The sequence below is a fragment of the Spodoptera frugiperda genome, chromosome 20 (genome assembly GCF_023101765.2).
Source record: "Spodoptera frugiperda isolate SF20-4 chromosome 20, AGI-APGP_CSIRO_Sfru_2.0, whole genome shotgun sequence".
In the NCBI taxonomy this organism is placed as follows: Eukaryota; Metazoa; Arthropoda; class Insecta; order Lepidoptera; family Noctuidae; genus Spodoptera; species Spodoptera frugiperda.
In genome coordinates this window covers 6801893-6827585 of record NC_064231.1, presented here as the reverse complement: position 1 = coordinate 6827585, position 25693 = coordinate 6801893, and the positions used below count along the sequence as shown (strand labels likewise).

The 25693-nt window shown below is 38.7% G+C and overlaps 1 protein-coding gene across 1 annotated transcript in view; it reads right to left on the bottom strand.

The window, feature by feature from the left end:
* LOC118261869 (RYamide receptor) overlaps positions 1-25693 on the bottom strand; it is a 68746-nt gene that overhangs the window by 543 nt on the left and 42510 nt on the right. The window contains exons 5-10 of the mRNA XM_035572884.2: positions 14810-14931; positions 13564-13658; positions 11771-11896; positions 2479-2579; positions 721-811; positions 48-125 (exon numbers count right to left, since the gene is read on the bottom strand). Of these exons, the coding sequence (XP_035428777.2) occupies positions 48-125; positions 721-811; positions 2479-2579; positions 11771-11896; positions 13564-13658; positions 14810-14931 (613 nt within the window). The remainder of the gene's footprint in view (positions 1-47; positions 126-720; positions 812-2478; positions 2580-11770; positions 11897-13563; positions 13659-14809; positions 14932-25693) is intronic.

Below are 25693 nucleotides of genomic sequence, written 5' to 3'. Positions count from 1 at the left end.
TTTTGTACAGAAAATTCTACTACTCAATAAACTAAGGGAAACCTTACCTCGTAGCTATCGTTAACGAATCTACTAGGCTTTTTCCCGAATGTAAAGCGTTGTTTGAATTCTTTTTTGAACTTTTCCTGCAACAAAAATAATTTACCTTGAATTATTTTTCGTAAAATATAAATAAAAAGAATTATTTTGATAAATGTTCATCATACACAAAGGTTAGTCAGCTAAATTTGAGTTTTGGGATAATATAGAAAAACAATTTCCCGCCCTTCCTGGTGAAAGTCTCTTTAGGGAAATCTTAGAGAATAAAGCTGAAAGGGCAGCGTGCGGCCCGGCTCAGAAAGACTATAAAAACCAGCGTTGGACACTGCCGTACATGTATGATGAATGTATTCAAGAGGGAAAAGAAGTGACGCAGTATCTAAGGAAAAACGGTGGTTCAAACATAACACGGTTATTGCGTGCTGTTCAAAAAGGGTGAACATTAATGTTCCCAAACTATAACTGCTGATTCCATATAATGATAACGAAAAACTTTTAGAGTCATGAAAGCAAATAAATGCTATAGCAATAATGGAATATTTACACAAAAATGTGATGTTTTTTGAGTCATCGTATGATTTTGATTATTTGATTACTATTCACCTAATTGAGTTTGAATTAAATAATAATAAATTTGAAAAGTAATTTGGTTTATTAAGTGCGTTACCTATTAATACTTACATTGTAAATGGCGTAGATGAACGGGTTATAGCAAGAGTTACTCATTGCTAACCAGTCGAAGCAAAAGAACAGCACATTAATGTACTTGTACCTGAAAAGAAGATTCTGGTCAATTTCTCAATATTTAAGTATTCTTAAATACCAATAAAGAATCTTAAATAAAAATAAAGAATAGGAAAATGTGTTGTTAAGCTTAAAACTAGAATTTTTCTCTCTTTTGTTGTGTTTGTTTGTTTATGAAAGAAAATAGATAACGTCACTATACGGCTATATCGAAAAAATGTCCAATAGAAAATTCCACCAGAGATGTGGAAAAGTAAAGAACTAAAAGTTTGTCTTTAATGTTCATTCATTTCTCTTTTACATTTTTCTAACAAATAATCAGATAGTTTCCTAGGTTTACAAAATTATTTTGACATAATATCGTATGCTATTTCACGTAAAAGTTGATAATGTCATAAGTTGCGATCACCTATAAAATTAATAGCAAAGTGTCGTTTTTGATATACAGACAAAAGTATTGAATTTGACTAGTTGGAAACCGCTTGGAAACTACCGTAAGTATTACAATATTTTTGTAAGAAACGAATATCTTCTATAGACACTTTGTAGTTAATGTGACTAGACTATAAAGTACACAGCATACAATAATAACAAGTAATAATGGCAAGACTTAATTAAGCTGCAGGTACCATATTATTATGCTGACGTCATAACAAAGGCCCAGTACTCCAATGTATAAGCATTACATATTGTATAATGTAACTATGTATTTCTAGCCTACGCTTCTAGCATAATATAGTTCCGTACTTTCATGAAACTCCACATGTTATCATCAAAGACACACATTTGGAGGATGCCATGAAAACATAATCTGTATGGCTTGGATAAGGGTTTCTTAAACTATGACTATGAGTTTTGCCTTGTCTGCAGAAATACTAACCAACCGTTCTGTATTTTGTTTTTCATTCTGAAAGAAGGTGAAGGTGGGTCCTGAGTTCGGGAACTTAATTTAGATAGGTATAACTTTGAGAACCACTGGCTTAGATACAATGGCATATAATACAATAACTTTAAATCCCACCATGGTATTAAATACCAAAACGTTTCATTGACTGCGATCCGAAATTTAAATTAACGGTGGACTTATTCTTATAAAGTTAATAATCTGTTTGTATTCTCTTGTTCGCTGACAACTTCATCCATCTTCCAATGTCGAGTAAATAATACGGAACTGAATCCACAACGAGAAACTTCCCTATTTTCTTTCTCGGTATATTTATTACTTGAATATTATATTTATGTTTCGCTGCGGTACAAAATTGGTGTTGAGTTCTCATTCAGAGAGATAATAAAATTCATTGAAGGAAATTTTCATGTGCCTTTAGATATTCGTGAATGAATGCTATGAAAACGTTATCGATTTCATTGAAATAATGCTACAATGTTATTTGAGTAATAGCGTTCGTCTGCCAATTATTTTGATTGTAGCACTTATAATTTATTTGGAGTAAAAGTATTAATATTTAGTTATTATGCCATTATGATAAAAAATTCCTATATGTATTGTATACTAGACCATAATCTACACGTGTTCCAAATTTCATTTCGTTCCCTTCCCTTCCGCTTTGACGTAAAGAAGTAACAAACAAAAAAACATAATAATTTGCATTTATAATATTAGTAGGATTCATTACAATATGCACTTTTGTGTTTATTATGTTGTGTATAACTTTATTTGAAACGAAGTCTACTTACTCATTTATCGATGGGAAGAATGATTGTAATAATAAGTAGCTCTGTAGCGGTAGCCAGCATAAAGCGAAGAGTGCTACCACCAGCACCAGCATTTTTATCACCTGCGAAAGAAAAATATGTTAACAATTTTGCTTTAAAAAGTCATTTTCATCAGTATTAAAACTATGCCTAGATTTTTTGTTAGGGAAGAAAATCATCCAAAGATTTCCGCCTTAGATGAGGCGAGTGTGAGTGTCACTCTTACTGAATAAAAATCACCCCGTTCCTACGATACCGGAGCTCCGGTCATCCGCTAGGGCTCCACATTTAGAAAACCTACATCAGTTACGTTGTATTTTGTTGTATCATCTTTTCTAAGTATTCTTTAGAATTACGCACTTTATTGATGTTCGTGCCTATTAGTCCTTTACAACTTACAAACTGAAGCTACAGTGAAACCACACTCTTTTGTTGTCAACCGTTCCCTCTGACTCTGATATATGATCCACCATAGACCTTCATTTGATAATGGACGCCAACGAATTAACGAACTTTCTACACAGGGGTGAAATTTCACCACTTTTTCGCTTTTAGACCATCATTAACTGTAATTGACATTGAACTGAAAACTGTCTTCCCTATCGTCTATCAGTCAACGAAGCTTTGGATAAGTATGGGGCATCTGTTTAATTATTATTCGCACGTATTTCTCCATCGAAAAAATTGCAGGTGACTGAAGAAAATATTGCCCTACAATTTTTAACCTTACCCCCATCTACTTAGGATCTAATGTTTTAAATAATTTATGAAATTACTCGGTTGTAAGGAGGCTCTCATACCCTTATAAATCCGTGTCCCACTTCAATTGAATCGGAGTGCGGTGAATCGGAATTTATGTAAGGACCACAGTTAATGCTATTGCACAATAAAACTAAGTAACAAACAGTTGTTTAAAAGTTTGATCGAGCAGGTAAAGTTTATATAAAAGCAAATCCCTTTCAACTACCTCATAAAAAGTCTTTTTTCTAGATATAAAGTAGTGTAAGTATAAAACTTTTTCCTTTAAATTAAGGTACTTACTACTACTTACTTAGTTCTATAGTAATAAAATAAGTAATAAAAAGTACTTTAACTGAAAGCCTTTAAGTGCAATGTCTTTTAACATTAACGATAGTTTTTGAAGATATAAAGGAATAAATCAAAGGAATAATGCTGTGGCCTTGGTATATTATTTTTAGGCCACAAGTCCTGCACGCAAAGCAATGTTATATAAAAAGTCTGTATTCTTCTCAAATAAACTTCTGTATCGAAAAATGTATGAAATCACTACATAATTTCATAAATGTATGAAATCCGTTTTTGAATTTAATATGCTAATTTTACGTATACTTTTTGTCTAGTTTTACCGACAACCGTATTACCGACAACTATTAAAAATATCAATAGGTTTTTTATGGTATAAGCCGGCAAATGAGCAGACGGATCACCTGATGGTAACCGCCGCCCATGGACATCCGAAACACCAGAGGCATTACAAGAACGTTGTGGGCCTTTTGAGGGTTAGGAATTTAAGCGTTGAGAAATCGGGGCTTATAAGATTGGGAAGGGAAGGGATTGGACCTCACTCACACAACGAAACACAACATTCAGTGAGGCCGTGGTATCGCTCCAGTCGAGCCGGGCCATTCGTGTCGAAGCGTGACTCTCCCAGACTCCCACAATAATAGTGTTTTTGTTTTAACTGTCCTATCTAAAGATAGAAAACACAACTGAACATGACATCAGACACAAATACCTGCAAACCTACACAAGCTCGCACAACGTTTGTATTTGACCTACGTTTTACGTCAGACGAGCTCCGACGTCGACGTCATAATTTATCGGAAAATAATGTCACACTGACACATTTCAAGTTGTAACACTATCAGCTCGACTTAATTGCTTTGAATGAGGATAATTAATCGATTAATTACGAAAGGAAATTGCGTGTGAAATCTTCCGTATGTTTAGTTTAATGTAGGCCATCTCGACATTTGTTTTGTTTTAATTAATGAGTCGTAAAATATCTGAAACGGCTGTAGATCAGTGTTCTGCAGTCTTTACATTTTATCTTGTAAAAGAACTGTACATAACATAAATTCTTAAAAGTATTATTTGACTTAAAGTCACGGTTTACTCACGTATATTCATTGAGAAAAGGTCTACTAAATTCGAGTTACAGAGGGACTCTTAATCATGAAACCGTGTTTTTAGGTACCTAATTCATTATGTTATTATAAAAAAGAAGTATTATTTGATTACAAATAACTTAATTTAAGTTTTGGTATCATTGACAGGTAACTAAGGGGTTATAATATGATACTGTTTAAAACACTTGTCGGCGAGGCGAGGAGAGTCGCCAAAGAGGCGAGGAAGCGCCGCAAGAAAGCGCAGCGGCAGCGGCGCCAGCAGCAGCGCAAGGAGAAGCGCGCTGCGGCCTTGCTTCTCGCCCCTAAGACCGCGGCTGTAGTTATAACGCTACAGCCCGATGCGGTCAAGAGAGGCGTGACATATGGCGACGTCCTCGCCAAAGTGAAGGGGGCGGTGACTCCCGCAGAGTTCGGGGCCCCTGACGGGTTCACAATGAAGGTGACGGCGACTGGAGCCCGTCTACTTGAGGTCCCCGGCGCGGCCAGCGGTTCATCCGCTGACGCCCTAGCGGAAAGGCTCAGGACGTGCCTCGGTGCGGATGAGGCCCGCGTGTCCAGACCCATCAAGTGCCTAGACTTGAGAATATTGGGCCTGGACGACTCTGCGACGGAGTATGAGGTAGTGGCCGCTGTCGCCAGGACGGGAGGGTGCCCTGTTGACCAGGTCAAGGCAGGCACCATCCGTCCAGACAACTCGGGGCTGCGCACGGTGGTGGTAAGCTGCCCCGTGACAGCGGCCAAAAAGATTAAGGAGGGCAGAAGGCTCCTGGTGGGGTGGGTCTCGGCGCAGGTCAAGCTGCTCGAGGCCCGGCCTCTGAGGTGCTACCGCTGCCACGTGGGCCACCACGTGAGCGTTAAATGCACCTCGGAGGTTGACCGCAGCGACCGCTGCTTCCGCTGCGGTCAGCCCGGTCATAGGGCCGGCTCGTGCACCGCCCCGCTGCACTGCGACGCATGTGCGGCGGCTGGCAAGCCGGCCAATCACCGGGCCGGGAGCAAGGCCTGCTCCCCACCTACCAAACCCAGGGGCAAGGGTAGGCCCTCTGCCGCCCCCGTCGCTTCCGCCGCCACCACCGCAGCAGTCGCCACTGCTGCCGCCGCCGTGGCCACCGCCGGCCGTAGTGCCGCCAGGGAGGAGGTCGTGATGGATTTCCAATAATGAATCCATTCCGCCTCCTCCAGGCGAACATTAACCATTGCGCCGCAGCTCAGGACCTGCTGCTTCAGAGCATGGCGCAGTGGTCGATCAACGTCGCTGTAGTCTCCGAGCCGTATTTCGTCCCGCCCAGGGATCACTGGGTGGCGGACCTAGACGGCTCGGTGACTATCATCTCGTCGGCCGCCGCCGGTACCCCGACTCTCGAGAGCGCTCGAAGAGGCCGGGGTTGTGTCGCAGCACGGTTCGGAGAGATCGCTGTGGTGGGCGTGTATTTCTCTCCGAACCGAACTCTCGCCGAGTTCCACAACTCCCTGAGGGAGTTGGTCGCCGTCGTCGTCGGGTTCCGTTCCCTCCCCGTACTTGTCCTCGGGGACTTCAATGCCAAGAACTTGGCTTGGGGTTCCCGGTTTACCGACATTCGGGGTAGGATGGTGGAAGACTGGGCTCTGGAGACAGGCCTAGTCGTCCTGAACCGGGGTTCTGTCCCCACGTGCGTGCGGATGCAGGGTGAATCGGTGGTGGACATCTCATTCGCCAGCCCTGCTCTGTCACCGCGTGTCGTTGACTGGCGCGTTATGGAGGAGGTGGAGACGTTCTCAGACCACCGGTACATCCGGTTTGACGTCTCCGCCGAGTCCGCGGACCCGCCAGTCAGACAGGCCCCATGTGGCCCGCGTTGGGCGCTGAGACAGTTGGACCGGGAGCTTTTCCTGGAAGCCGCAATCGTGCAGGCCTGGGTGATACCACCGGACAGGCCTGCCGACATCGACGAGGAGGCAAGATGGCTCCAGGACGCCATGTCCAGAATATGTGACGTGGCGATGCCCCGGGTCCGGCCAGGTCAGCGCAAGCGCAAGGTGTACTGGTGGTCGCAAGAGCTGGCTGCTCTGCGCAATGCGTGCGTAGCTGCGCGCCGCCGGTACACGAGGCACCGCAGGCTCCGTATCCGCGCTCCAGACGCGGAGGTAAGAGAGGCGGAGTTGTACGAGGGGTACAAGGCGGCAAAGGCCGCCCTTAAAGCGGAGATCTGGCGGGCTAAAGAGGAAGCTCGCCGGGAGATGCTGGAGACTCTGAACAGAGATCCATGGGGGCGCCCCTATCGGATGGTGCGCGATAAGCTCCGCACCTGGGCTCCCCCGCTGACTCAGAGTCTCCGGCCCGAGATCGTGGAAGAGGTGGTCGGCGCCTTGTTCCCTCGACTATGGAGGGGCTTCACCCCTCCATCCATGACTCCGCCCCCTGCGGTGCCTAATGCGGGCTACAGTGACGACGACGACGACATCGTTCCGGAGGTGACCGAGGCAGAAATGAGAGCGGCGGTGCGCCGGATGGGCGCTAAGAACACCGCCCCAGGACCCGATGGCCTGCATGGCAAGGCGTGGGTCCTGGCCTCGGAGGCTCTCGGGCCTCGATTAATAGGTCTCTACAGCGCATGCTTGGAGAGGGCCAGTTCCCGCTTCAGTGGAAGACGGGAAATCTGGTCCTCGTGAAGAAGCCGGGGCGCCCTGCGGACTCTCCGTCCGCGTACCGGCCCATTGTGCTGCTCGACGAGGTGGGAAAAGTCTTCGAAAGGATAATTTCGAACCGCCTCGTCGCGCACTTGTCTGGATTTGGGCCGGACCTCGCGGACGGCCAGTTCGGCTTCCGTAGAGGGCGCTCCACGGTGGACGCCATCATGCGCGTAAGAGACCTCACGACGGGGACTGCAGTGTCCAGGGGTAAGGTCGTAGTGGCGGTGTCTCTGGACATCGCCAACGCATTCAATTCCCTACCCTGGAGCTGCATTCTGGAGGCACTCCGGTACCACCGGGTGCCTACCTATCTCCGTCGTGTTATCGAGGCCTACCTGACGGATAGGTTCGTCAGGTACCCCGGTCACCAAGGTGAATGGAATCGGCGAGAGATGTCGCGCGGTGTTCCACAGGGTTCGGTTTTAGGGCCGCTCCTGTGGAACATCGGTTACGACTGGGTGCTGCGCACCGACCTCCCAAACGGCGTCAGTGTAGTCTGTTACGCCGACGACACACTGGTGCTGGCGCACGGGAGGTCGCACCAGGCGGCGGCCAATTTAATGGCGAGAGCGGTTGCGACAGTCGTTGCAAGGATCCGGCAATTGGGACTCGAGGTGGCGCTCCACAAATCCGAGGCCATGTGCTTTCATGGCCGCGGGAACGCGCCACCTCCGGATGGGTCCCAAATAACGGCAGGAGGGGTTACCATCGGCGTCGAGACGACGATGAAGTACCTAGGACTCGTCCTCGACAGTCGATGGAACTTCGTGGAGCACTTCCGACGTTTGGCTCCTAAGTTGGAACGGACGGGGGCTGCGCTTAAGCGGCTCCTGCCCAACCTCGGGGGGCAAATGCCTCCTGCCGGAGGTTGTACGCGGGGATCGTGCGGTCCATGGCCCTCTACGGCGCCCCTGTGTGGGCGCCGAACCTGATGCGGCGGCCAGCTCGGGCGCTGCTCACGTCCCAGAGGGTCATGGCCATCCGGGTGATCCGCGGATATCGCACGATCTCCGGAGAGGCGGCGAACCTCCTTGCCGGATTACCGCCGTGGGATTTGGAGGCGAAAGTGCTTGCGCGCGTCTTCTGTTTGCGCGCCGACGCGCGTCGCCGGGGCGAAACTCCACTGCCGCGCCAGATTAGTGCGTGGCGGGACGAGCTCCGGCGCGATCTCATGGCGGAATGGCAGCAACGACTGTCGCAACCGAGGGCTGGGCTCGCTGTCATTGCAGCGATAAGTCCCCTCTTTGAGGAGTGGCTTGAGAGACGCCACGGCGTCCTCACCTACCGCCTGACGCAGGTGCTTACCGGACATGGAAGTTTCGGTAGGTTCCTGTTTCTGATTGGGCGGGAGGAAACGCCCGGGTGTCATCACTGCGAGGACCGTCCTGAGGACACAGTGGAACATACGGTGGCGCTGTGCCCTGCATGGGCTGAGCACCGCCGTGTCCTCAGGGATGTAGTCGGCGACGGCGACCTCTCGCGTCCGGCATTGGTACAAGCCATGGTGCGGAGCGAGGGGGACTGGGATGCCGTCTCCTCCTTCTGCGAAGCAGTCATGCTAGCTAAGGAGGAGGCGGGGCGCGTGAGAGAACGAACCTCCTCACGCCCCAGCCGTCGCGAGAGACACTCCGGGCGTCGGGGATCGCGTGACGATCTCCGGCCACCGTAAGTGCGGGCCTGCGGACGGCGAGCAAGGGTAGTTCGCCGCCCGACCAGAACCAGACCCGTGCGTGCGGCGCGTCGCGTTCCGCGCGCGCCTCAAAGAGCCATCAGACCACCACAGATGGGGCCCAGTAGGGCTGATGCCTAATCCGGAGCTGCGGACAACCTAGCGGGTTTACCGGGGCTCCGGCTCGAAAGGCAGGAGAAGGAACGGGGTGGTTTTTAGTCAGTAAGAGTCTGACACCCCCTCTCGCCTCGCCCAAGGCGAGAAAAGTCATTGGATGATTTTCCCCCCTCAAAAAAAAAAAAAAAAAAAAAAAAAAACTGTTTAAAACATGCCTTGTTTGGTACACATTCATATGTATATAGATTGTCGGATAAAATAATGCTTACTATCGTATTATATCATAAATTACATTATGTTATATCAGAATCAAATACCAATGATAAAAACACAAACAAATACCATGATACATTTTACAAAACTATAATTCGGATACATAAAAGGTAAGGAGACAGAACAAGCAAAAATACTACCTAAATTCTAACCTTCCCTGCGAGCAATTACATTAGAATCCCAAAGTAACAAGTGGTTTAACTAGCTAATGTTCAAACGTGTTTATTTACATTAAATTACATTGCATTCAATTTGCACCAGATGGATTTAAATTGGCCAACCATCTGTTAGAACGAAAATAGAACGCTATTTCTGTAACTAATATCTCCTTAGGGAAGGCTGGTGGGCTAAAGTGATCAGCCGACCTTAAGAAGTTCATTGTAATAGCGATGATTGATTACTATTTATGTTATAAAGCAATAGATAATTATTATGATATAATATCTTGTATGTCTTTGATCAATTTTTAATACATTTTTACCGCCTCTTTGATCAAGTAGTTCCGCGACTGTCAATCTCGAGTTCAGGTGGAAAAAATCTTACAAATAGGACGAAGTATATTAGAAATATAAATCTGTTGGAAGATTGGTTCACCCTTTATTATATAGAATGTATGAGGATGGTATATTGATAATATATTCTAAATATGCACTTCAGGAATTAAAAGTATAACGTTGACCAGAGCCCCCTAGATTAACAGAAGCGACTGCTTGAATTTGTATTTTTATTAAAATTAAATAATTCCTCTACTCCTAAACTGTACCACACTGTAAAAGAAAAGTATCTATTTTTTATAATAACTATCGTGTGACGTTCTAAAATAACTAAAAATAACAGTTTACTCACGTAAATATACAAAGAAAAGCTCTACTAGTTTCGAGTCACAGAGGGACTCTTACTCATGAGCAGCGTGGGCGGACACGGTGACGTCGCCGCCTCCGTATCAGTATATTTACGTGAAAAGACAGTTATTTTTAGTTAAAAGTATCTAACTTGATAATATATCACCAGTAGGTAGGTAGGAAGTTGTAAAATGTAAATAGAGGAAATAGGGTACTCTACGTTCGTCGTTATTTGTCACTATCTACACGGTAAATTGGTATTGATGTTTATCCTGCTGGTGGATCTGACGTTCTAACTGTATTTTTACCTCTATATTTGTTAGTAAAATAAAGCTGAAGGAAGGTGTTGTGTGTTGGTTTGTTGATTTGTTGAACAACTGCACGCGAACGTATCTCCCATTGGTCGTCAGCAACGATAAGGTTTTCGTATAATCGGGTTGGGCGAAATTATTTTTTAAATTGAAAATAATTTCAGACTCCATGCTGTGACTAAAATAATTTAGAAAAGAAAAATAAAATAATTTGGCCAATCTGAAAATCGAACCTGGACCCTTTCTTACTCAGTAGTTGCCAAATACAATTCCTTTGTAGTGTACGTGACACCTCGCCCTTATAAGTAGCGTAAGTTAGTTGTATAAGAGACTTAATTAAAGGTATTCATAGAAACAACACGTCTCCTTATGGCAGTTGTCCCACCGGCAACGATGAACGAGTAACGAGTAGAGCTAGAACTAGAAACGAGTGAAAACAAAAACAAACAAGTGAAGCGAGCACTCGCCGGCAGTGTGAACAGTCAGCGATCAACTATTTGTATATGCATCTCTTTTGTTTAAACGGAAAGTATATCTATTGTACGTTTCTTGAGCGAGAAAATAGCCGATAGTTAGTCGTTCACTCGCCGTTGGTGGGACAACTGCCTTATTTGCACTCTAAGCCTCATCATTGCACCTTATTTCAGTACACGTAGTAGAAAAACAATAAAGTCAGTTCGATCTGTTTTAATATCAATAAAGGATTTAATATCAAAAACGTTGCACTAACGTCTAGATTGATCAATGAGCATTGAACCCACTGAGTTCAACGCTAGCCTGCTTTTAGGTTTGCTTTTAGCTTTAATACAGGTATGAGCCAGGTCTACTTATCTGATTGAAAACGTTTCATGTTCAATTTACGAGGTTTCTCTATAATATGTAATTGCTACCAGTACTTTGTTGCAAATTGCTTGTAATGGGAGTTTGATATAAATTACAGTCATGCAATTGTTATTTATATTTAACTACATAATATATCTTGCTCTTACTTTTTCGAAGGCTTCTTTATAATAAAAGTAATACTTTATTTAAAAGCCCGCGACGATATAGTCCAATAACAAAATGTTACGAGCTATTTAGTCTTTATCCATTAACCTACATACTTTACTTTCCTACATTAATCGAAATCGGATTTTTAAATTCTCCGTGGAAAGCTAGGTTTTACAAGCATATTATCTCATCAACAAAAGTAGGCCATCGTAGCTTAATAAAACAATTGAAAAGATCAGAGAAAATACTCACCTTCTTTTTATTCCTCATGTGGTTAGCGTCACGAGTCTCTTGCGCATTACCCGGCGCGCGCGCACCCCACAACTTCATGGCCATGTGCGCGTACGCAAATGTAATCACACACAACGGGATTACATACTAAAAGCAAAGTAAACAAACACATTGATGAGAACTGATGGCAATTCAATTTTATCGTTCCTGGCATATATTTCAGCCGGCAAAGACACAGCTACATATCAAGCTATACAAAACCAGTATTAACTGACCGTTGAATGTGCGGAAATGTCATTAAAAGCGAGACCATGATAAACTGGTTAAGTATAGTTCGATCTGCACAATGACTTATTAAATATGCATGCTTAAAACTGAAAAATGAATAAATTATATGTAAGTATACTGACAGTGAATAATTTTACGTTGATGATATTATATTGTCTTTCATCTGTGCATTTTAAACGCTCTGTTTTATTTGATATTCATTAATTGGGAGAATAAAAAATGTATTATTATTATAGTATGTATGCATGTTATTGAATAATATCAAAGGGTACCACCTATATACATATTATGGAATAATACCTAGATGTTATGATTCTCTGTTAACTTTTGTCTTTAATCAAAAATTAATGTTAAGGAACTTTAATAAATGACTAATATCTTTCACGTGACTACAATTTAAAATTAAAACAGAAGTTTATTCATTGTATATTTTAATATGAAGTTATTGCATCTAGTTTATGTTGCATGAACGGCACTAATTTCCATATGTTAAAAATATGCAGTATAAAACAGATGACAATATGCAATAAAGAATGAATAATAATTTAACCTCTTTTTATTTCCTTTCATTTACTTTATTGTTTCCAGAAAGCCAGAGCGTTGGGTATAAACATGCAGATCAAGAAATAAAAAGAAAAACGTATAAATGAGTACGTTTGTTATGATTTTCTTTGCTCACATCATAACATTTAATGAGACGTTAAGAAAGATATTCTGACTGTATGTCATAAAGCTGACTGTCTTTCATTGTTCAGTTAATGACAACTTGAAAATTTCGTTTTGTTTAATAACATGGAGGTGTATTATAAGTACGCATGTGACATTTATACATTTTGTGTAATTTTGACCAACCTTGATTCAACAGAGATCTCTCTCGTAAGCGAGATCCGAATAAGCGCGGGAATTCAAGTTCGGAGCCTGTTCCGAGGCGAGGCGATTACGTTATTATTCCGATTAGTGTGCGTTGCAGTAGGGAGTTTAATACAAACCATTCTGAACGGCTCGAGGCGATACGGTGACGATCCCTTTCCGATCCCATATGTGTGCTGAGACCCTTAACCGACTTTGAGCGACCTTGTTTCAACAGAGATCTCTCTCTCGAGATCCAAAATATTGAATGATTGTCTATACGATGGTTGATAGGCTAATTGAGCTAAGCGACATTTTTTTGCAATATTGAATTAAATACATATTTGGAATCAGTGATTTTTCTCCAGCGGATGATATATATTAACTCAATATCGCAAAAAAATGTCGCTTGGGTCTATCAGCTTTTCAACCGTCGATATGTTTTTAATAATAGTGTTTTTCTTTATATAAATAGTAATAGTAAGTACAAATGATGAAAAGTTAAACCTCTTCATTTCAACCCGTCCCTTCGGTAAATACATCATAACGGTCTCAATTTAAATCTTTCTTCAACAACATAAATGAACACATTTCCCACAAAAGTCACGGAAATTGAAACGAGTGGAATAAAAAAACAAACAAGAACCATATAAACATGGAGTATCGATTTAACTCACCTGGAAAACGTATAGTAACAATCTGTAAATAGCCAGCGAATGTGAACCGAACTCTGTGGGAGCACAGAACGGCTTCTTGTAATAATGTTTAGTATCTGCAAAGAAAGAAACAGTTTATTGTGACAACCTATTCATATTTGTTGAACTATTGTGGAAATTCGAACTTGAAACGGGATATTTACCATGTTTTTCTATTTCTATGAGTTTCCGATATTTCGGCACTGTTGCAAGCGCCATGATCACGGATGAACTGGTTCACATGGTAAATATCCCGTTTCAAATTTCAATTCTAGTGTTAGTGACCATGTCAGTTTAAAAACTTATATTGTGGAAATTATTTACTGAATTAAAGCAATCGGCCTTGCAACCAGCCGATCTGGACGGTGTTAAGGGAGACCTATATGACTGACGTGATGGTGAATAGCACTTAATACCAAAGATGTTTTATCATTCCGTTCGTATATAAACTAACTTGATCTTATCTGAAATCTCTAAAACCTTTAATTTCGGCCATAACATTTATTTGGCAATCACTTAACAGGTTTAACAAAAAGCTTTGGAAAACGATTCCTATGAACTTATCAACACAAGCCCAGAAAGCCTGGGAGGTGATTGAAAAATAAACAATTTGTTTATTGCTCCAGAGTTTCGTGGAAAGGAAAACGGTTAACTGGTTAGAATTCTACGTAACAGCAATTATATTGATTCCCGAGTTACACATTGAAAGTAAATCATTTCACTTTTGATTAGTGATGCCGTAACCAGAGCTCTACAAACTAGAGTTTAATTGAAGGTTTTAATCGAATAGCCGGGCCTACTAGCCTACATTTTATTTTTGTACAACACGCGTTATTTAACTTGAACCAATATTGAAAGGGTGTTCGTTTCGTTAATTAACACAGACCATGAATAGGGGAAACTAGTTACAAATGGATTGATATACGTGAAACTGTTGTTGTACAAAAATTACAGTGTTATTATTGCATAACCATCATAAGGCTAAAAATAGAATCACGGTCTTGCACGTCGTAAAAAAGGTACCTAGGTATTTTTTGCGGTCACAACTGACGTGGAAGTCTGGACCCTTTTCTGCCTTAGTCATGTTTTATTTACCGCAAAATGCTGTCTAAACTGCCAAACGACTTTTAGGTATAACAGTGCCTCCTGCCATAATTTTTCTGTTTTATTCTAAAGTAGATCTAATTTTCTAAACAATAGAGCTTATAATTTTAATTCATTGACATACCTGGATCCACCTCATCAGCCATGATAACTTCCCAAGACATAGCCATAGGAGCTGCCAGTGATAGTGCTAGGAACCATATCACCACTATTATGACTTTGGCTATGCGTTTTGAAGTGTGGGCACTGAAACAAACATTCAAGGATTAAAAAAGAACATTAAGTTTGCAAATCAACATTAAACAATTTCTGTGCATAACATAGTAAGTCTTATTTGAGAGGATTAAAATCTGTTTTCGCCTGATTGGCGTAATTCTGTCCTAACTGCAAGACAGCTATCATTGATCAGTTGGGGCCTAGATTAAGAAAAGTATGTTTTATACATATTCACAAACCATAATGGCTTGCATTGTATAAAGTGTTCCGACAAAAAGTCGGTGCCTTGTACTGTAAAAAAGCCTCAGACGAAATATCTATTCAGTACATATTTATTATTCAGTATATAGTTAAATACACATGTTACCTGACTAACGAAGGTAAGATATACATGCACTTAATTTCCTGAGAGCCAGCCAGGTATTGTTATAAGATGGATAAGGCAGAATATGCAAATACTCCACAGACCAAGCAATCTCGAGAAGGAAGGGTACATTTATTGTACCCGTTTATTTAAGATATATCGTAGTAAGTTCATTGCGTAATTCATTTTACCCTTCGTAGTTTTAGGAACTACATTTCTCTTTGAAAGTAGTTTTTAGAACTATTATTTCTCTAGTAGTTCTCGTCTGATGGTAGTCGAGAAAAGGTGTTGTTTTTGATTATTCTTGTATACAAGTTTTTAGGCTACATCGTTGGTCGAGCTGAACAAAATTCTTATTTATTAATATCATGATTTCGAAACAATCTGTTGATAGCTAAGCTATATTATAGTCCGGAGCTGCGGACTACCTAGCGAGTTTACCGGCTCGAAAAGCAGGAGTAGGAACGGAATGGTTTTTAGTCAGTAAGAGTCTGACACTCCCTTTCGCCTCGCTAATGGCGAGAGAAGTCATTGGATGATTTTCCCCGCTTAAAAAAGCTGTAATAGTATACCTTAACTAACACGTGTATACGATTTTTAATCAAATATTTACGTAAAAGACCTAAAATGTATTTTACTCATGTGAATTTCTTGTACCGCACGTATTTTCGTAGAACTAAATAATGTTTCTAACAAAATTGAGAGCTTACACTAGAGTTAAAGTTTCTTAGAAAATAGTAAGTAGCAAGTTACGAACGAGATAAAGGTGAAATGAAGAAGAAAACGTCTGAGATGTCAACCTTATTGTTAGAAAGGAGATTTATTTGTCTCTTCGTCGAGTTTCCTTTTTAAAAGGTAACTTTATCTCAATTCTGTACTAAGCTACTGAATGATTTTCATTGGTAAAAATATTTATGTAGGTGATAAGCTAGGTATAATATACGTTTAATAATTATTCATTTTCATTCAGTTAAGAAAAAATTTATATTTATAATTTATTATAGCTTTCGTGAGATTAATAAATTAATTATTATGTTTTCACGAGTCGAACTCGACTATTTTTAAGCCATACTAGAGGCTTATATTCATAAGCAGCATTCCGCGACACACGATGCGGTGTTGCGCTGCTACTGGAAGCCTCTAGCATGGCCTGAAACTAGTCAAATTCCTCGTCAAATAATTACGTGAGTAAGCCGAAAAACATAATAATTAATATAAGGAATTTCGGATACGATACTTTTACGTATAAAAATAGACGCTAACAAGCTCATCATTGTACTGAACAACTATTTTGATTATACGTTGCAGCTCCAAACGATAATTACTTCCACTTAGTACTCGAATTCTCCCCAAATTGGCCACTTAATTGACCAATGAACAGTACCGTTAGCGATGATATATACTTATATATACTGGTTCACACTTTAGAAGAGCCGACATTGATTGATTGTCGCACTACTATTAAGTACTTGAAAATAAATTACGTGGGTGTCTGACACAATTCTAAGACTAAGTCTAGGTCGCTTTTTGTACAAATATTGTCTTTAGGTGTCAGCTCCATTACAATGATAAGTTACTGATTTATTTATTTAACTCTTTATGCACATGAGCGTTATTTCACAGATGAACGTCAACCCATCAAATATAAAAAATACTTTTTTTTTTTTGGGTTTAATGCCGTAGGCTTTTATCTGAGATTTGTAGGTTTATGGGTCTAATTCTTAACGCAGTATTTCATAAATGAACGTCAACCCATCAAATATAATAAATTAATATTAAAAAAAATACATTTGCACGTGCCAAAAATGGAAAATACGCACAAAACAAGATTTAATTGCTCTCTACGTTACAAAAACTCTTATCATAAACAGAAACTTTTTTTTGAAAGGGAAAATCTTCCAATGACTTCTCCCGCCTTGGGTGAAGTGAGAGGGAGTGTCAGACTCTTACTGACTAAAATCTAAACTAACCTGTTACGTTGTCCGCAGCTTCGGATCATAAACAGAACCTACCTATCGTACTCGATGCTATCAATATACTAACTACTTTGAATAGTATTTAATAGATGAAGGCGAAAAAGGTATCGAGTTTAGTGGCACACCCTATACTTACTATCTATAGTACCTACAATTACTATGGTCGGAAGTAAAATCTATGATATTGAGCACCCGTTACATGAAATATGTATTTGATACGTTCTATCTCCCACTATTTGTCTATTCAAATGTGAGTTTTATTGGCTCCGGTTGAATACGGTTTGGCCCGCCAATGACAACAAATATTCCACATTTTCAACCCGTCGCGTTGTTGTCGTTTTATTGTTATTGTGACTGCTTTCAGTAAGTTTGTTATTGTAGACTAACATTGCTTTTGTTTACTTATACTTTTCTTTAGGATATATAAAGCTTTTTATATACATTTTTACCAAACACCCCTTACATTTATAACCCTTTTTTTGAGGGGGGAAAATCATCCATTGACTTCTCCCGCCTTGGGCGAGGCGGGAGGAAGTGTCAGACTCTTACTGACTAAAAACCACCCCGTTCCTTCTCCTGCTTTGAGCTGGAGCCCCGGTAACCTGTTATTATAGTTAACTATAAACTATCATTTAACTAAAATATTTTAGCGTGACGTAGCACCTAAACTAACCGCTTACTCATACATAGGTACTATTAGGTGTCACTTATAGATTGGTGAAAACTAAAATGTTAAATGTCACCAATTTTATCTTAAGCGTTTCTTAAAATTTGGCAGAGGTTGATGAAATCGGGCCCTAGACTCATTTTGTAATCGTATTTCAATTGAATTTAATTGAAATTGGAATCTGAAATTTTATTCTAATTCTTATGTTTCATTAAGTATTCAAATGTAATTTATTTGACGGAGTTTTAAGTTAATGAGATACAAATCGATCTTTTCTAGTAATATCTTTAGTATTAAGTACATTGGGCAACCATTGTATTAGTTATGGTTCAGGAATGGTCTTGAATGTGATTTTTATTCACAAAAGATATGATATAAGTATATTTATGAAAACCGAAAAAATAAGTTGTATTTCCCAGTGTTTATGAAATGCTAACGTATTTGAAATGTACTTGTACTACTGCTTAAAGATCTAATGGGCAGTAGGCACGTGATTATATAATTATGAGAACTGTCACTGAATAAAATAAACCTAAACTAAACCAATTTTCACGAAAAATGTACAACTCAAAACAAAATAGGGAAAATGGGATGGGATTACTAATTAGTTTGGTACTTTTGGTACCTACTTAAGTTTACTGAAAGACTTATGTACACATGACAGCACATAGAACCACAAATACCTATCTATTAGAGAAAGCTTTTCCGGAGGCCTTTTAAGGGATCTTATTCCATCTTACATTTATTTTAATGTGTTTCGTCCCCATAGGTTATGTCTTTGTTAGCGCAACCCATATAAGCGCCTTAAAAGCGATTTTATGACTGGATTACAAAACATCGACGTTTTACTACAACCCCATGGGGTGTTAGGCGCGATGTAAACCTCTCTTGAGAAATGTACCAAGTGATGGTGAAAATCGAATCAAAAGTACTTGAGATACCTTCGAAGGAAAGTTACGTATTTGTATAGGTACTTTTTATGTGTTATATATTAGTTTACTTTGAGTTTAATGTACACAAAAGTTAAAATGCGTTTGCTCCAGTAACCAAGACTAGTAATGACTAAAAGGTTCTAGTTATTATTTTATTACTAAGTTATTGAAGTTGTATATATACGGTGTAAGAATTAAGGTTGAAAGTCTAAGAGCAGGCCCTCTGATAAGTAGTCTACGTCTCCTGGCTGATGATGAGGCTTAACATACTCGAAAGTAGATGCGCAAATTTTATTTCGATTTTCCCTGCATAAATAACTATGTTAGGATATTTTACCAAATTCAAGTGACATTCATCAAATACCTTAATTAAATTCGTTAAAAGTTTATTACATACTGTTCTGTTTTGTCACAATTAGAGATTCCGTTTCGAATGTATTTTCAATAAATAATTAACATACAAAACTACTGTTACAGGTTTGCATTTAAATTAGTTTCAAACACGCTTTTAGCAACACGTAAATCCACGTAAATGCAGCTAGGTAGCGTTGAGATTTAGAATATCCACTGTTTCTCTATTTTAAGCTATAATTTAAATACTTATTTAACTAGTATACGTTGGTTAAGTACCACATACGTCTAGTGAAAACCTGCATGGATTAGTAAGGCATTAGAAATATTCAGTTAAAGAATACTAACGGGTTATACTTTCCTTTACAAAAAAAAAAAATACATAGATACAGGAAAAAAATGTTAGTTAAAGCACTCGCAAATTTCATACTTATGTACTTTATTAAATCACGATTAAAAAGGTATTTAGGAAGATTGCCTGTCGCCTGCAGAATTTTTAAGCCTTTGCTAAAGAATTTCTTTATTAAAAAGATGATAGAAAGTATCTAAACTATGTCATATCATCTGGAAGAAAAAGATCAAAATAAGTACAAATATCTACATAGCCTACTATCACATCATGATTTTCTGAAGGAAGTGGACAGAGGTTTAGTGGGAGAGCTATGCTACGGCACGAATGGGCCGGTTCAAATGGAGTGATACCACGGCCTCACAGAAAACCGACGTGAAACATGCGTTGTGTTTTGTTGAGTAAGTGAGGATGCCTAATTTCCTAACCCCTTGTCTAGTCTTCTCAGTGCCCGATACCACTACAACCCCTAAATTCCTAACCCCCAAAAAGCCGACAACGCACTTTTAACGCCTCTGGTTTTGGGTGTCTATGGGCGGTATTGACTGTTTATCATCGGGTGATCAGACTGCTCGCTTACCGGTTTATACCATATAAAAAGAGGTTTACATATTCCCACTTTGCGGAAATTATATTTTAGCCCATATCTCGGGCTGCAAATATTAGCAGTCTTATCATGTACACCTAGACTGGGTATAGCACCACACATTCTGATTTTATTTTGCCTTTGGAATCCTTTTTTTTACTCGATTTTGTTTCAACAGTTAATCAAAGTCCCTGTTTCTTGTTCGATAATTATCTACACTTACTAAACGATAAAAGTAAAAAAACAAATCTTTTTCAGTCACCATTAAACAAATCGGATCTAATCCTAATTTAATTCTCTAAAGTAAATGAATAAATTGGTGCCTACTATTTATCTACAAAACGTTTTACCGACATTGGAATGTTAAGTAGACCCTATAAAAAAGTCGGAACCCAAATTAAAGTCTTAACAATACAGGAAAAATATTTGCTTGAGCTTCGTGAAATTTATTTAAGATTTAAAATTCGCGTAATACTTAGTTCTGAGATTGTCACTGTTTAATTATTCTTATCAGCCTTTAGATAAGCAGAACGCAAAGGTAATGGCTGGACAATTAATTACTTACTAACTGTTTAGTACAACATTTAGTTTTAGTAGATTATACCGATTATATTATGAGTTCAAAATATATTTATCATAGGTACCTAAGTCTATACTTAGGCACTATTGCCTCAATCAATATCTATTAATGTCTAGTCAAAAACGATTACGTGACTTTTTTATTTACTATTTAAATTAGTACGTCGTATAGTGCAAATCGTTTCAAGAGCCATTTTGATATTATCATTTAAGTGCAACATTATCCAAAGGCCAGTTGAAAACCTAACATTAGTTCCCAACACTTTCATGTACACAGACTTATAAACTTTCAATTAATGGTTTCTTAATAGTATGTACTGTTAAACGGAAGAAACCTTTTATTTTCCCGCATACGACGTCTTAATTTCACTTTGGCTTGGAACTAATTAGAACAGAGTAGTAATTTGTTTACGGCCGAATAAAAAAGGTTTGTGGAACACTCTGTGTATACTCAGCTCAGAAATTAACTTGGTACAAATGATGTTCTCGAAATAAGGTGCAAAAAGTAGAATATTAAATGAACTAGGATTTTGGTATTTTTTAATATGATAGACATTTGTTTATGACTTGTATTAAAGTCCTATGTCCCCTAAATGGGTCAGAGGGTGTACACAGATGTCCTTCATTTTAATCGGTTTTGAGCTTCTCGCTTCACCTTGCTCCACGTTATTCCGATGCCCGCCGTTGTTTATGACACATAAGTAAAATGCTCAGTAACGCTCGACGTATGCAGACTACTGCGAATTTTGACATACAAATTACAATCTTACTAAGATTTAAAAGACGAACTAGACTATTAAGCAAACAATAACAATACATTCACAACAATATGTTAATTAGTCTGCTACCAAGTTGTGTCAATGTTTATAACACTATACAACTCCACTACGCAAATCAAATGGAACTCAAATGTCCAAAGAGTGAATAGAAAAGTAAATTGTATGAAATTAATACAAATATACTTACAACAAGTTATATGAAACGCAACACAATTCACTTGTTTTTGTCTTTAACTAACTTGAAAATCAACCAAAAGAGGTAGTCAATATTACTTTAAAAGATTATAATCTGCCCAAAATATTACAAAATGGTAGCAATGTCTTATCAGACAAGCATTATGATAATATAAATTGGTGATGTATTTGCGCTGTTCCGTTATGGGGCGCGAAGAAGTATATTTAAATACTAGCTTTTGCCCGCGACTTCGTTCGCGTGGAATAGTGACTTCCGGCAAAGGATATCAACCAAAATGGGCTAGAGTTTTGAACAGCTGTATTGAGAAAAAGAAGTTCACAAACAATTTAATAATAATATTTAATGAATTTTGATTTCTATTCGGGAGTGTAAATATAAATAATATTAAATAAGAATAAAAACAGTTTTGTAATTGATTATTGTTATTATTGGTGACACTGCCATGACAACAGTTTTGTGACAGTTCTTTTTCGTATTATATTGTGAATATTATTTCGATTTTGGCTATTTTTGACGACTGTGCTATTCAAAATGGATTCTGGTGATTTTCTATCCGATGACCCCGGCTCACTCTTGGACTCAGTACCCGCTCAAACGTTAACCCTGGCAACGAAGCCGCTTTACATGACGACGACCCCGTAAACTTGGACTTTCCGATTTTGCCTAGTGAATCTATATATTGTGTCAATTGTGGAACTGAAACCACTCACAGGAGAAGACACAATGTTAATCTTGTGGAAGTGCAGCGAGTTATACTGCAATGGATCGCAACACAAGTGGTAAGTCATTAAGTAAGTAAGTGTAAGTGGTTGCTGCGCTCATATCATGTCTGTGATATGGTATTTAAGTTGGGCAAGGCATGAAAATGTAACTCCACCAGCTCAGTTTCTAGAAAATGTTTTGTTAACATTATGAAAATGAATAGTTTCACAAATAAACGATTTATTTTAAAGTGTTGAAGTTTTTTCATATATTATGTTTAATTATTAATTTGATACAAAGTTTCTTATCTATACGTTTTCTTTGTACTGTAAGCCGCTCAATAAAGTAAAAAATAGTACAATATTTTCATGTTCATGTTCAAGCCCAAACGCCATACAAAGTGGTTGATGTCCTTTTTGGTTTTAACCACATAGTTCCCAAACTCGCGGAATCTCTTCAAAAATGAGACGTAGAAGATATTCCAGGGAACTCTTCAAAAATCAACATAATGAGCTCTGCGTTTGAATTTAATAGATGTATACTCACTTAGGGCATTGAAAAAATTGTTTAAAAACGGACTTAAACTAAAGAAATATTATAATCTTTCCGAAATTAAGATGAAAACTAACTTAAAACTAAAGAAAGCTACGAATTACTAATTTATAACATTTAAAAAAGAAATTATATTACAACCTATCCTCTATGCTATAATAACCAAGCTTAAACTAAATAATTTAAAAGAAACGACTTAAATCTAATCTATCTAATTAATAAATAAATTAGACTTACAATTTTATTAAAAAACTAACTACAGTAACTACTAATAAATCGATATCAAACTAAACCTACGTTAAATAATTTAACCAGAAAACCAGAAAAACCCAACAAATAAACTTATTAATTGACAAATACAACGAAACCAATTTATTTAGAATATACGAAACAGCAGGACCACTACAGACAAATAATCATACGACTGATAATACACTTTTTCTACGATAGTACCGAAGCGCTCGGCCGATACCCAACCAAATGAATGTAACGAAACCATAGCGCGATCTATTTCTATTTTTATTTTTTGATTTTTGAAATAAAACTATCCTATGTCCTTTCTAAGGTTCTAAACTATATCTGTACCAAATTTCAACCAAATCCGTCAAATAGTGGCCGAGATTAATGGTATAAGCATAGAATAGTGTTCGACGTGATTCTTTAATTTGACATAACTTTTTTATTTATGAACCGATTGACATGAAACAAACACTAAATGTAAATTTAAGCATCCCACAATATATTCGTGAAAACCGCATCCAACTCGGATCAGCCGTTTCTGAGATTAGCGCGCACAGACGAACAGACAAACAGACAAACAGACAAACAGACAAACAGACAAACAGATAAACAGACAAACAGACAAAAAAAAAGTTAATTACATTTTTGGGTTCGACATCGACATAACAATAACCCCTGCTATTTTTTTTATTTTTATTTTCAATGTACAGACAGCACTTTTCTACGATTTTATTATATGTATAGATAATGAATTCTATCTCGCGGTACGAAATAAACTCGAATGCCTATTGCATGAGTTTACGTAAATCATCCGACCCAGTACACAGCTGAAAATATTATAGTAAATATTACGGGAAACTGAACGGAATCATTTCTTATAGTAAATAAGAAATGATTCAGAAATTGGTTCAATTACAGCTCAAGTTGACGAACTTGAACATGAACCATACTAGTTTTTATTATCATCATATCACCCACAAACCTTCCACTATTGACCATTGGCCTCCCCCAATGACATCAAGATTGGCCTGTTGAAAATGAACTAGGTACATCGACTTGTAAAGACAAAACATATGACGAGAAAAAAAAATCGCCTTTTTATACGAACACACTTTCTTATTGTTTGATTGCCTTTGATTTTGCTGAAGTCAATATAAAAATAAGTATTTGAAAAAAACATCTCGTGTCTCCTTAGTAGATATAAATTGTTATGACAAGTACAGTAGAGCTCTCGAAAAAGATAGATTAATGTTCTTTGTTTGTAGACAAATCTTCTTACAGTCAAGTACGTGGTTGACTTTCGTATCAAATCAGTTCATTATACGACTTAAAGAAATTGATTTACTTTTAAGAACTTGATGAGTCCTCTTTTTACCGACTTCACAAAAAGGAGGAGGTACTATGTTCGGCTGTTTGTATGTTTTTTTTTTTTTTGTATGTTTGTTCATCGAATACTCCGTCAATTGTCGACGGATTTTCAAAATTCTTTTTTTGTTCGAAAGTAGATAGTTCTGAGGTGGTCCCATTGTCACCAAGTTAGGATCTGATGAAGGGATCTTAGAGAAATCGAGGGAACTCCTCAAATATTATAGGGAGCTATATAGTGATTTTGGTATATTCATCTAGAATTGAAGCATTTACAGTCAAAAAGTAACCTTTGAAGAGGTGGAACTGATGAAGAAGACCAGAAATGGCCAATGGAACTTCATACTCACATAGAAATCACAATAAAGTTAATTAATACTCCGTCAATTGTCGACGGATTTTCAAAATTCTTTTTTGTTCAAAAGTAGATAGTTCTGAGGTGGTCCCATTGTCACCAAGTTAGGATCTGATGATGGGATCTTAGAGAAATCGAGGGAACTCCTCAAATATTATAGGGAACTATATAGTGATTTTGATTTGATATATTTATCTAGAATTGAAGCATTTACAGTAAAAAAGTAACCTTTAAAGAGGTGGAACTGATGAAGAAGACCAGAAATGGCCAATGGAACTTCATACTCACATAGAAATCACAATAAAGTTAATTAAGTGACTGTGACAATACAAATAAATAAAGTAGTGATTGAGATAGAGAATTTTAACCGAATTTTTTAGTTGCGATACTGAGTATCGCAACTAAAAAGTGTGAAATAAAATACTTTTTACAAAAAATAAACCGACTTCACTAAAAAAGTTAAAAATAACTTTAATATCGGAAGTCGGTGTAGCAAACAAATAATACCGAGAAACACCGACTTCCGAAATTAAAGTTATTTTTAACTTTTTTAGTGAAGTCGGTTTATTTTTTTGTAAAAAGTATTTTTTATGATATAAGCTGGTAAACGAGCAGATGGATCACCTAATAGTATGTAGACCATGGACACCCGAAACACCAGTGGCGTTACAAGTGCGTTGCCGGCTTTTTGGGGTTTAGGAATTTAAGAGTTGTTGGGGAACCGGTAATTGGAAGGATTGGGAAGAAAGGTTATTGGGCCTCAGGTAACCTCACTTACAAAACGCAAGCGTTGTTTCAC